The 14,276-nt window shown below is 41.6% G+C and overlaps 1 protein-coding gene across 2 annotated transcripts in view; it reads left to right on the top strand.

Annotated features, from left to right (window-relative positions):
- The window catches only part of ALPK2 (alpha kinase 2), a 133,293-nt gene that overhangs the window by 49,333 nt on the left and 69,684 nt on the right, over positions 1-14,276 (top strand). For both annotated transcript variants that reach the window (XM_049900959.1, XM_049900960.1), the window contains one exon: positions 10,890-12,612. In XM_049900959.1, coding sequence (XP_049756916.1) covers positions 10,890-12,612 — 1,723 coding nt within the window. The remainder of the gene's footprint in view (positions 1-10,889; positions 12,613-14,276) is intronic.

The following is a 14,276-nucleotide window of genomic DNA, read 5'->3' as shown; positions in this document are numbered from 1 at the left end:
CTCGGCTGCTAACCGAAAGGCTGGAGCTTCCAGTCCAACCATAAAAAAAAAAAAACCAAGCCCAGTGCCATTGAGTCAATTCCAACTCATAACGACCCTATAGGACAGAGGAGAACTGCCTCATAGAGTTTCCAAGGAGCGCCTGGCAGATTTGAACTGCCAACCCTTTGGTTAGCAGCCGTAGCACTTAACCATTACGCCACCAGGGTTTCCAGTCCAGCCATAATAGGCACCTTAAAAGAAAGGCCTGGAGGCCTACTTCCAAAAAACCAGCCATTGAAGACCTTATGCAGCACAGCTCTACTCTGGGGTAGCCATGAGTCAGCCTCAACTCAACAGGCAACTGGTGGCTGGTTTGGAGGAACTCCCAGGATTAGCTGCTCTAGAATTGCTGAAACCAGACTCTCCCCGACCCAGACTTAAATCATGTAGGCCCATGTATTGAGAATCAAATCTGAATCCCTGGGGTGTGACCAGAAATAGGCCTTCTTTCCCGTTACAGAGTAGAAAACTGAGGCCTGAAGAGATGAAGTCATCCACCTAAGAGAACACCTAAGTGATCAAACTGAACAAAATGGTTAGCCCTCCATGTGGATTTCACCTCCCAGAGTCCAACAGAACTTTTCTGCCATGTTTTTTTTCTGCTGTGAGAGAATGCTAAGAGCATTTTAAAGCTTCCTTTGGTAAGGAGCTTAAATCATTGATTCTCAAAACGTGGTCCATGTAACCCTGAGGGTCCCCAAAACCGTTTCAGACAACTAGTACAGTTGGGAACCCCTGCCCTGATTTACGCTAAGGCACCAAGAGTTTCCTTTGCTTTTTTACCATCAGTGTTCGTGTCAACACAATGAAAAAAGGCAAACAATGGTTGAGGATTTTTATTATAACAATTTTGACCAAAACAATGTATCATATCACTTTAAATGCAGAAGCAGATACAAAAATCCAGCTGACTTCTAAGCCAGATATTCAGGAGATATGAAAAAATGTAAAATAATGCCACTTTTTTCATGAAAAAAATTTTTGGAAAAATATAGCTGTTTCATAAAAATATTATCTATGCTAACATGTAATAAGTCAATTTTTTGTTTACAAAAGAATTAATGTTTTCAATTTTTGTTTTAATTTTTAATATGGTTAATTCTGATATAACCCATATAAGCAAAAATTCTTTGGCATCCTCAATTATTTTTCAGATTATAAAGGAATCCCTAAGATACAACTATTGGTCTCTATTCATCTGGTGCAAAAGAGAAAGGAAACCCAAGAATCGGAGAAGATACCAGACTATAGTTCTCCGTGAATCACTGCCTCCTCTACCTTGAGACCAGAACTAGATGGTGCCTGGCAACTACTACCGAATGTTCTGGTCAGGGAAAAAATAGATTCTGATAGAAAGGGAGAAGAATGTGGAACAGAACTTCAAATTCCTTAAGAATCCAGACTTATCGGGCTCAGTGAGACTGGAGGAATCCCCAAGACTACTGTCCTGAAATACTCTTTAAACCTTGAAATGAAACTATCCCCTGAAGTCACCTTTAACTAAATAGCATGCTAGCTCACAAAGTAAAGAATGTCACCCCTGAGTACTGTACTCTTTTAAAAAAAATTATCTATATGAGACCAAATGGACAACAGTTACTCCAAAGCACAGAAGAAAAGTTTGGGGCAGTAAGACTAAGTTAACAGAAGTGAAACAACTATAACGGAAACTATGAGAATGTTGACACAATGTGAAGAACGTAACCAACGTCACTGAACATTATGTGTAGAAACTGTTGAATGGGAGCGTGTTTTGCTGTGTGTATTTTCACCAAAAATACAATATTTTAAACAAAAAAGAGTATAAAGGGGTCCTGAGACCCAAATGTTCAAGACCCTCCAGTTTAGACCAATCTTGGGAATTTAAACTCAGGAGAAGCCCCATCCACTTAAGGTTGCATGTACCTCTTTTCCTTTAAGATGGAAATTATTATTGTAGAAAGAACCAAGAGAATTTGAGCAAGACTTTCACAGCAGGGTGGAGGGATACAACTGCTTCCCTCAGCCAAAAGAAAAGATATTCAAGGAGGGAACACAATTAATTGTTCCCGGAGTTTCTTCCTGGATGGTTCTGCATTCCTGTCAGATCTCTGTGGGGCACACAGTTCCCTCTGCCAGGAGCTCTCAGAGATTCTAAACCTTAGCCCCACTTACACCATTTGAATCACTGTCATTGCAGTTTCTCCTCTGAAACCCCTTGTCCTTCCAGCTTGTACAACTTAGCCCAGAATTGATGTATATGGTTCTCTGAAAAATTCCTAATATTTCCCTCAGTAGATTTTTAGTCATTTTAGAGCTGAACACGATGTCTCCTTCATCCCATTGACCCCTCCTCAGCTCCTAAGTTCATATCTGGCATCAGTATGTATTCAGTACAAATTTGGCAATTGACCAGTCAAGATGAAGGCATGGGATGGAAACGCTTTATCTGTAATTATCAACACTGTGATTAGCAACTTTGCAATTATAATGAGGTTACCAACCAACCAACCAACAAACAAACAAGCAAACAAACACCAATCTCATTGTTGAGTCCCTTCCAACTCATAGGACCCTACAGGATAGAGTAAAACTGCCCTTCAGGGTTTCCCAGGCTGTAAATCTTTAAGGAAGCCGACTGCCACATCTTCCTCCAGGAGTGTATCTAGTGAGTGCTAACATTTAGGTTAGCAGCTGAGTGCTTTAACCACTGAGCCACCAGGGACCTTCATGAGGTTACATAAGATGTTGTCGTTGTTAGGTGCCATCAAACTGGTTCCGACTCACAGTGACTGTGTACAAAAGAATGAAACACTGCCCAGTCCTGCGCAATCCTCACAATGTTGCTATGTTTGAGCCCATTGTTGCAGCCACTGTGCCAATCCATCTTGTTGAGAGTCTTCTTCTTTTTCACTGACCCTCTACTAAGCATAATGTCCTTCTCCAGGGAATGGACATGATAACACTTCCAAGGAGCATGAGATGAAGTCTCGCCATCCTTGCTTCTAAGGACAATCCTGGCTATGTTTCTTCCAAAACAGATTTGTTCATTCTTCTGGCAGTCCATGGTATATTCTATATTCTTTACCAACACCGTAATTCAAATGGATCAGTTCTTCTTCGGTCTTCCTTATTCATTGTCCAGCTTTTGCATGCATATGAGGCAACTAAAAATACCATGGCTTGGGGGGTCAGGCCCACCTTAGTCCTCAAAGTGACATCTTTGCTTTTTAACACTTGAAAGAGGTCTTTTGCAACAGATTTGCCGAGTGAAATGTGTCATTTGATTTCTTGACTGCTGCTTCCGTGGGCATTGATTGTGGATCCAAGTAAAATGAAATCCTTGACAACTTCAATCTTTTATCTGTTTATAACGATGTTGCTTATTGGTCCAGTTGGGAGGATTTTTGTTTATATTGAGATGTAATCCACACTGAAGCCTAAAGTCTTTGATCTTCACCAGTAAGTGCTTCTAGGCCTCTTCACTTTCAGCAAGCAAAGTTTTGTCATCTGCATATTGCAGGTCGTTTGTTAATGAGTCTTCCTCCAATCCTAATGCCCCATTCTTCTCCATACAGTCAAGCTTCTCTGATTATTTGCTCAGCATACAGGTTGAATAAGTATTATTCACCTTTCCTGAATTTAAACCATGCAGTATCCCTTTGTTCTATTCCAATGACTGCCTCTTGATCTACATTCAAGTTCTGCCTGAGCACAATTAAGTGTTCTGGAATTCCCATTCTTCATAATGTTACCCATAATTTGTTATGATCCACATAGTCAATAAAACACAGGTAAACATCTTTCTGGCATTCTCTGCTTTCAGCCAAGATCTATCTGACATCAGCAATGATAGCCCTCGTTCCACGTCCTCTTCTGAATTCGGCTTGAATTTCTGTCAGTTCCCTGTCAATATACTGCTACAACCTTTTTTGAATTATCTTCAGCAAAATTTTGTGTGTGATATTAATGATGTTGTTCCGTAATTTTGCATTCTGTTGGATTACCTTTGGAATGGGCACAAATATGGATCTCTTCCAGTCAGTTGGCCAGGTAGCTGTCTTCCAAATTTCTTGGCATAGAGGCGTGAGCGTTTCCAGTGTTGCATTCATTTGTTGAAACATCTCAACTGGTATTCTGTTAATTCCTGGAGACTTGTTTTTTGCCAATGCCTTCAGTGCAGCTTGGACTTTTTCCTTCAGTACCATAGGTTCTTGATCATATGCTATCTCCTGAAATGGTTGAACATCAACCTATTCTTTTTGGTACAGTGACTCTGTGTACTCCTTCCGTCTTCTTTTGATGCTTCCTGTGTCATTCAATATTTTGCTCATTATGTTAGTGATCTCTTGCTGCTATAATAGAAATACCACAGTGGATGGCTTTAACAAAGATAAATTTACTCTCTCACAGTCTAGGAGGCCAAAAGTTCAAATTCAGGGCGCCAGCTCCAGGGAATGGCTTTCTTTCTCTGTCAGCTCTGGAGGGAAGTTCTTATCATCAATCTTCTCCTGGTCCAAGAGCTTCTTAACTTTGGGACCCTGGGTCCAAAGGACGCACTGTGCTCAGGGTGCTTTTTTCTTGGTGGCATAAGTTCCCATTTCTCTGCTTGCTTCTCTCTTTTATATCTCAAAAGAGATCGACTCAAGACACAACCTAATCTTGTAGACTGAGTCCTGCCCTATTAACATAACTGCCTCTAATCCTGCCTCATTGACATCATAGAGGTAGGATTTACAACCAAAACCAAAAACCAAACCCAGTGCCGTCGAGTTGATTCTGACTCGTAGTGATTTACAACAAATAGAAAAATCACATTAGACGACAAAATTGTGGACAATCACACAATACTGGGAATCATGGCCTAGCCAAGTTAACATACATTTTGGAGGGACACAATTCAATCCATAATACTCATAGAATCCTTCAATATTGCAGTGAAAGGCTTGAATTTTTTCTTCAGTTCTTTCACCTTGAGAAACACTGAGTGTGTTCTTCCCTTTTGGTTTCCTAACTCCGGGTCTTTGCACATTTCATTATAACACTCTGTCTTCTCAAGCCACCCTTTGAAATCATCTGTTCAGCTCTTCTACTTAATTTCTTCCTGTCACTTCAGTTAATCTATGTTCAAGAGCAAGTTTCAGAGTCTCTTCTGACATCCATTTTGGTCTTATATTCTTTTCTGTCTTTTTAATGACCTTTTGCTTTCTCCCTATATGATGTCCTTGATGTCATCCCACAACTCATCCAGTTTTCAATCATTAGTGTTCAAGGCATCAAATCTCGAGATGCACTCAAAATTCAGGTGGGATATACTCAAGACTGTACTTTGGCTCTTGTGGACTTGTTTTAATTTTCTTCAGCTTCACCTTGAACTTGTATATGAACAATTGATGGTCTGTGCTGCAGTTGGCCCATGGCCTTGTTCTGACTGATGACATTGAGCTTCTCCATCGTGTCTTTCCATAGATGTAGTCAATGTGATTCATGTGTATCCTTCTGGCAAGGTCCACGTGTATAGTTGCCATTTATGTTGTTGAAAAAAAGTATTTCCAATGAATAGTCACTGGTGGTCTTGCAAAATTGTATTGTTTGATCTCTGGAGTTGTTTCTATCACCAAGGCCATATTTTCCAACTACTGATCCTTCTTCTTTGCTCCCAACTTTCTCATTCCAATCACCAGTAATTACTAATGTATCTTGATTGCATGATTGATCAATTTCAGACTGTAGAAGCTGGTAAAAAAAAAAATCAAAACCTTCAGTTTCTTTGTCTTTGGCATCAGTTGTTGGCATATAAATCTGAATAATAGTTTTATTAACTGGTCTTCCTTCTAGGCGTGTGGATATTATACCATCACTGACAGTGTTGTACTTCAGGATAGATCCTGAAGTGTCCTTTTTAACAATGAATATGGTGCTGTTCCTCTTCAGTTGTCATTCCTGGCATAGTAGACCATATGAATGTCTGATTCAAAACGGCCAATACCAGTCCATTTCAGCTCATTAATGCCTAGGATATCTATCTTTAAGTGTTCCATTTCATTTTTAATAACTTGAATTTTCCTTGATTCATATTTTATACATTTGATGTTCCAGTTTGTAATGGATGTTTGCAGCTGTTTCTTCTCATTTTGAGTTATGCCACATAAGCAAATGAAGGTATTGAAAGCTTGACTCCATCCACGTCATTAAGGTTGATTTTACTTTGAGGAGGCAGCTCTTCCCCAGTTGTATTTTGAGCACCTTCCAACCTGAGGGGTTCATCTTTCGGCACTGTATCAGATAATGTGCCGCTGCTATTCGGAAGGTTTTCACTGGCCAATTTTTTCAGAAGTAGATCGTTAGGTTCTCCTTCCAGTCTGTCTTAGTCTGGAAGCTTGGCTGAAACCTGCCCACCCAGGGTGACCCTGCTGGTATTTGAAATACCAGTGGCATAGCTTCCAACATCACAGCAACACACAAGCTACCACAGTACGACAAACTGACAGATGAGTGAGATAAATGAGTACAAATTATGAAGCAGATGTAACAAGTTATTATTGGGATGCAGAGCCTGGAAAAGGGTGCTAGTGGAGAAAAGCACTTCGGGCTTCACATTCCACGTGTCTCCGTTTTTTCTACCTGCTGTCAATTCCTTTCTCTGAAAAGTCTGTTTTCTAATAGCTGACGCAGAGCCAGGCTTCAGCTCTGGTTTCTATCCCAGCTCTGCCACTTATTAGCTTTGTCATTTTGAGGAAATCACTTAATTCCTGTGAGCCTCGGTTTTACATACTGCACATTGTTTAACATAGGCGGCATTCGATAAACATTGGGTATCTTATCTGATTTCCTCCCCCTCTTTAGGATGCTTAGAGATGATTACCAAGGATGTGTTAACCACAGATCATAACTCTCTCAAAGGTGTTTATTAGTGAGAAGTTCATTATACTTAATCCAGTTCCTTTTCCTCTTTAAGGAGCCCTGGTGGTGCAGCGGTTAAGTGCTTGGCTGCTACTGAAAGGCCAGAGGTTTGAACCCACAAGCCGCTCTGCAGAAGAAGGATGTGGCGGTCTGCTTCCTAAAGATTTACAGCTGTGGAAACCCTATGGGGCAGTTCTACCCTGTCCTATAGGGTCACTGAGTGGGAATTAACTTGATGGTAGTGGGTTTGGGTTGGTTTTGGGGTTTTGTGGGTTTGGGTTGGTTTTTTTCCCCTTTAGTGTACTTAGGATAAATTGTAAATCTGTGTCAACTAAAACACATGTTCCTTAAAATCACACATTACTAAATCAGGACAATCTCTCAGCTGTTTATTGAGTCATTAAGAAGTATGCTTAACCTAATTATTTTCTCTATATTTTTCTAAAATTCTCTCTGCTTTCCTTGCTTAATTCTTCAAATTCGGCTCTGTTTCCCTCCTTTACTGCTTTCTTACCTGGTTCTTTATGCCTCTTAGCCTTATTTTCTTCTCTTCCTTTTTTTTCTTTCCACACAAGCCATGGGACCATCAGGGTAGATGGTTTCTTGGAAGAGGGCTTGTGGCTTAGGTAGGTCAGGAAATCAGAATCGACTCAATGGCAACAGGTTTTGAGATTTTCTGATAGCCCTTGGTGCTGTTTACATTCCCTGGAGTCCCTGGTTGGTACAAACGTTTAACTCTCTGGTCTGGACTGGAGGTCTGTGTTCACCCAGAGGCATCTGCGAAGCAAGACCTAGAATAGCCTGAAAAATCAGCCATTAAAAACCCTATGGAGCACAGTTCTACCCTGACACACATAGGATTGCCATAAATCAGAATTGACTTGACAGCAACTGGTTAAGCTCTTGAAGGAGGCCAAATCTCCAAGAATTAATTTAAAAAGGAGCGTGAAGAGAATAACTTGGTGTCTTAGTTATCTAGTGCTGCTTTAACAGAAATACCACAAGTGGGTGGCTTTAACAAACATAAATTAATTTTCTCATAGTTTAGGAAGCTGGAAGTCCAAATTCAGGGGCTGGCTCTAGGGGAAGGCTTTCTCTCTATGTTGGCTGTAGAGGAACACCCTTGTTCCTTGGTGATCTTCATGACTTGGCATCTGCCTTCCTCCATCTCTGTTTTTAAATTTCAGAAGAGATTGACTTAAGACACACCCTACACTGATATTGCCTCATTAACATAACAAAGAAAAGCCATTACCAAATGGGATTATAACCACAGGTATAAAAACTCGGAAACAACCCCAAGGGTTTCCAAGGTGGGTTCAAACTGCCAGGTTTTTTGGTTAGCATCTGTAGCACTTAACCACTGTGTCACCGGGGCTTCAACCACAGGTATAGGGACATGATTCACTCCATAACACTTGGGCAATGGGAAACTCAAACAAGCCACTTTTCTCTTCATTCTTTCTCCAGCTGAAAAGACTCAGTTTTAACTGAGCCTAATTAATGATTCCTCGTTAGTATAGTGGTGAGTATCCTTGCCTGTCAAGGATAAGGGGGTTCAGTTCCTGACAGGGAGGCCAGTGCATGTTTAGAAACCCTGGTGGCATAGTGGTTAAGAGCTACGGCTGCTAACCAAAAGGTCAGCAGTTAGAATCCACCAGGTGCTCCTTGGAAACTCTATGAGGCAGTTCTACTCTGTCCTTTAAGGTCACTATGAGTCGGAATCAACCCTACGGCAACAGATTTGTTTGTTTTTAAATTAATGATGTCGCCAGGGGTGAGCCAAGGACAATTTTTATCAGACTCTTTTTGGGGTCTTTTAAAGCAGTTCCCGGGCCCTTCACCTAGGAATTCTGATTCAGGAATTTTACATAGATTTCTCAGATGATTCTTGTGTGTACATCTTGAGAACCACTAGGGCAGAGGTAACTTGGGTCTTAGTACTTCCACATTCTTGTAGAACACATTATGGCATAAAGTCTCTGTTTTGCAAAGCGCCGTCACATTGAGTTTTTTTTTCTTTTGAACTTCAGAAGAACCTTGTGAAAAAGACAGGAGCAGGTACTGTTTCCCCAGAAAGTTACCCTAAGCTTCAGTTTTCCTGTGCTGTTGGCCAAGGCAAAACCAAACAAAGACCAGCTGTGGGTCCAACCCAAACCAAACCCGCTGCTGTCAAGTCGATTCCTACTCATAGTGACCCTATAGGACAAGGTAGAACTGCCTCATAGAGTTTCCAAGGAGCGCCTGATGGATTTGAACTAGCTGACCTTCTGGTTAGCAGCTGCCACACTTAACCACTATGCCACCAGGGTTTCCAGCTGTGGGTCAGGCTTAGCCAAACTCACTATCCTGGAGTGGCTTCTACTTGGGAATTAGGTTACCAACTGACAAGAAACTAGAAATAAACTGACTTATTGAAAATGAGGCCCAATTATTGAGGGTTTATGAGCACCTATTGATCGGACCCCTGATTGCACAGTGGTTAAGAGCTCAGCTGCAAACCAAAAGGTCAGCAATTTGAATCCACCAGCTGCTCCTTGGAAACTCTACGGGGCAGTCCTGCTTTGTCCTGAAGGGTCACTATGAGTCAGAATCAGCAAGGGTTTGGTGTTTGGTTTGAGTTATGAGTGGCTATTGGCTTGAGAGGGCAGAGGGACCCTCCAATGAGGAGGAGAAAGGATAAAGGAGACTGTGTGGCATAGCTGTGCATCTAACTCTGCTACTTTCTGGGTTAGATATTTGTGCAGAGTTTACACAGATCAGTCAAGAAAGATCTAATCATCACCTCTAAGTCCAAGATAGACTCAGTTTCTGCCTTATGAAAATGGCTGCTGATTTCTGAGCTGGATAATGCGTAGACTGCGATTAGCAATATTGTAGTTATAATGAGGTTACAGGAGATAAATGTATGCAAATTACAAAGCAAATCGGAACAAGTTATTATTGGGATACAGAGCCTGGAGAAGGGTCCGAGTGGGGAAAAACACATAGGACTTCACGTTTCATGTGGCTCTGAGCCATAAAATGAGGTGCTACAAGGAGCACTGTCTCTCCTGGAGCAGAGAGAGCAGGGCTTGGCCCAGACCAGGACTCTGTTGCCTCTTCCACTGGACAGAAGCCACGTTAGTCAGAATAACATGTGAACACGGGTTCCCAGCCTGTGGGGCCCATGGGGCTACATATAAACCCTATGTTGTTGTTGTTGTTAGGTGCCGCCGCATCAGTTCCAACTCACAGCAACCCTATGTACAACAGAACGAAACACTGCCCTATCCTGCGCCATCCTCACAATTGTTGTCATGCTTGAGTCCATTGTTGCAGCCACTATGTCAATCCATCTTGTTGAGGGTCTTCCTCTTTTTCGCTGACCCTCTACTCTACCAAGCATGATGTCCTTCTCCAGAAACTTGTCTATAAAATCATGATAAATTAAAGAGGAAGCAGTCCTTTCTTCATATACATAATCGTGGTATGGTATTATCTTTACAGCCTCCAGGCAAGAACCGTGCCTTCTTAGCATGGCCTTAGAGGTATTGCTTATGCTCTTCCCTCCCACCTCATGTGGGAGAATCCTTCAGTTTTTTGTATACCATGTCTCACTCCAGAAAATAATGCTTTTTCAAATCCCATGACATAAAAATGACTAAAAAGGAGAAAAGAAGAAACTAGAATATAAATTTTTTTTTTTTCCATTCATCTAAGTGATTTTCAGTATTTTCAATTTGGGGTAAGACTGTGAAATGCTTTTAGGGAAAAGATGGATGGTTCCAGAATGCTGCACCAGGGGCAGCTGCAGCCCAGGGCCGGTTGCCTCTGACTGCAAGCCCTTTTCCAGGTGACCACAACTCTCCTTGAGCATGCAGAAAAAAAAATATGCTCATTTTCTCTGTGTACCATGATGTGGAAAATGTTGGCATGCACTACCAAAATGTGGCAAACTTACCTGTATTTTGTCTTCATCCTAGCTGTACCAAAAATGATGCTGCCATTTACCAAATCTCTGCTAAAAACTGCTTTGGAATGATCTGCTGTTCTGCTTACATTGAAGTTGAGGGCTCACCAGGGAACCCACAACTCCCTCCTAACCAGAAAGATGACGTGAACACAGGTTGGAAACATGAAACAGAGACATATGAGGCAGAAAGCACAAAAAACATCAATGAGAAGGAACCTCCTTCCAAGGAAGATGAAAGGATCTCCCTGGGCACTCCCATGTCAGCTGATTCCTCCTCCACCAAATTCAGCTGTTCAGGCTCACTCCAATTATTGGCCAATGATGACGTTCATATTTTCAGTTCTGAAAAACCTTTGGATGTTAAAGAAACAAGGCAAACTCAAGAGGCTTATGATCCAAATAACACAGAGGAAATTGCAGAAGGGTTTCTTCTTCCTAATTCAAGTAATACTCCCGAAAAACAAGATGTATATGGCCACAGAACAACGTCTTCCAAAGTATCCCAGCCCATGGATGGTGCCCTAAACAATGATGACCCTAATGGTGAAGTCTTAAACTCTAGTCGTCAACATCCCAAAGTTCAGAAATACATTAGCTTCAGCCAACCGGTCTCTGAGGCAACCGCGTCCGTTCACCCAGGTAGCAGTGCCCCAGTCAACAGGCGACTCTGCTCACAGGTTTCCAGTGAAGACTCTGAAAGTGACTATGAACTTTGTCCAGAGGTAACCCTAACCTACACCGAGGAGCTTTCAGATGATGACCTGGAGTATCTGGAATGTTCCGATGTTATGACGGATTACTCTAATGCAGTTTGGCAAAGGTACCTGCAGGGGACTGACTATGTTTTTTTATTAGAAAGCGATGACGAAGAGATGGAATTCAGTGAGTGTTGCCTGGGTGGGTGTGGACATTTCTTCAGTAAAATGGGCTGTTCATCTCAGGTGTCAGATAACACTGGGCCTATGGATGCCACCCCTGGCTTCTGTGGTTATCACTCACAACCCCAAGAAGTGGAGGTAAGGAGCAATGGAGACTCCACGCACAGCCCCTCATCCCTGCAACCAGGGATGACTCTTACTTTGGGGCCTCACCAGGATGGGACATTGATGGTGACAGAGCAGGGGAGATATAAACTACCCCCTGCTTCTGGGGCTGCTGAAAATGTTTATACAGGAGTTCAAGGAGAAACCAGAGACAGCCACCAAGCAAGAGAGGAAGTCACTGGTGACAATCTGCTAAACATGGATAAAGCACCAAGGAAGATGAAGCCTGGTGAGTTAGAAAAGTCAGGGATACACCAGTGTTTGGGGACTGCAGCTGAGAAAAGAGTTGAGGAAAAGGACTTATTGAGCACGAGGGGCTCACAGAAACCTGCCAGGGTGAGGCAACCAGGAATTAAGGGAAAACCCAAGAAGCTGAACACCCACCTGAAAGAAAGTGCAACGGAAGGCACCCTTAGTCTCCTGTATCCTAGAAAACCTGCTAAGCACCCACTGGCCCAGAGTGATAAAAGGGAGAGTTCTCACACCAGAGCAGAAGCTACTGCTTTTAATCTCCGGTTCCATGCAGAATGTGCCATTTCAACCCAAGCAGAGCAAGAAGCAAAAAACCTTCAAACACCAACAGACTCGCTCCCCAGGGAAGGCGGAGATACAAACTTCAAGAGAGAAGAGAGGCAGTTTAATCATCTAGCTGAAGCAAGCCAGGTTCCAGACCAGAGTGAACCTCCTCAGGTAAGACGCCCGTTTTTACCCTCCACTTCGTGTTCACAGTTGCCGTACCATAATGTAAATCAAGAATACATCTCCCAATACCATTAAGGGCCCTTGTGAATGACAGCTGCTTCTGCGAGGACGGAAATCTGGTTTTGAAAAAAGGCCCAGATAAACCCTAAGCCATCCTAATTATAGCAAAAGACTGATAGAAATAAGAGGCACTAATGGGCATCTGGACAGCTGGAAAAAGAAATCTGATATTTTGTCTACTGCATGTGTTTTCCTGGGCAATGTCACTATTCAGAAAGTTTCACAAGCAAATGTTTGGGAGATAGTCTTTAAAGAAGGGGAAAAAGAAAGTATCCTTTTTAGTCATTTTTCTGGGGCATGTTAAAAATGCAAATCTCTGCTTTTAATCAGAATTCAGAGCACAAATGGAAGATTTCCCCATGTCTGAAAGGTTTGTAGAATTCACTTAGCGATGCCAGAAAAAGTAGATAAAGATTTTGTTGTGCTAGTGGGATGTTTCTGATTGGATGTTCGATTTCGTTTTTTCTTAGACCAAAAAATATATGAGGTTAAACAAATAACAGCAAATAGCTTTGTTTTCCCCTATTACTGATTTGGAGGTCTACTCTAAAGTGATGGAATTAAATTCATGGGAATAATGAATGTAGAAAGGATGCAGTGCTTGATGCACGACTTTATTAGGTTTTAAAGGTTTTTTTTCCAAATGGGGTTTGGATTGGTGCTATTCTATGGCCGAGATTTGATCTTTGTAAAAAATACTTTAAAATTTATTTACTAATTATTTTTACAATATCTTATTGCACCCTCCCCCCAATTTTATAGTAGAAACTTAATATAGTTTCTTTCGGAATTGACTTGATGGCATTGGGTTTATTGGTTTGGATAGAGAAGAGTAGACATACTCAGAAGGAGCCCTGGTGGCACAATGGTTAAGCACTCGGCTGCTAACTGAAAGGTTAGCGGTTTGAACTCACCAGCCACTCCACAGGAGAAAAGACCTGGTGAGCTGCTCCCATAAAGATTTCCACCTAGAAAACCTTATGTGGCAGCTCTGTTCTCTCCTACAGGGTTGTTGTGAGTTGGAATCGACTTGACGGCATGCGATAACAACAATAGATTTACTCAAAAGAAAATACAATATTCATAAATGCATTCAAAGTTATTGAACTCTCTCAGTGAAAAAATAAAAATGGAATACATTGATTCTAAATGTAATAAAAACTCCAGTCATAAAACAGCCAATCTAAAAAATTCCAGACCTGAGGTAGCTTTTTATTAAGCAAACTATTCTGTTCCGTTGACCAAATTAGCCACATAAAAGCCACACTTAAACTTTACTTTTTGCTGGGTAGGCAGCTTTATTCTATTTAGTTCTATAACACGTGCCACTTAGAAGCTCATGCAGATATTACCACAGATTCATGCCCAAGATAAGTTTAAGGAGGTAGTTTGGCCAAATCCTAAGAACAAAATTAATTTACAGTGTTAATTTTCACGTCAATAAATATAGCATTTTCTTTTCAAAAAACGCTTTCCCTTGCCCAGCTAAGTTCTGTTTGTGGTTATTTGTCCACTCTGAGTATGTTTCATTGGGCGAAGTCTTGTATTATTACAGCGGGGGGATAAAGTGGCCAAAAAGGAGTATGTGGAGG

Source organism: Elephas maximus, chromosome 11 (genome assembly GCF_024166365.1).
Source record: "Elephas maximus indicus isolate mEleMax1 chromosome 11, mEleMax1 primary haplotype, whole genome shotgun sequence".
Taxonomy (NCBI): Eukaryota; Metazoa; Chordata; class Mammalia; order Proboscidea; family Elephantidae; genus Elephas; species Elephas maximus.
The sequence above is the reverse complement of the archived record's forward strand: the minus strand, read 5'-3'. Positions and strand labels throughout refer to the sequence as shown.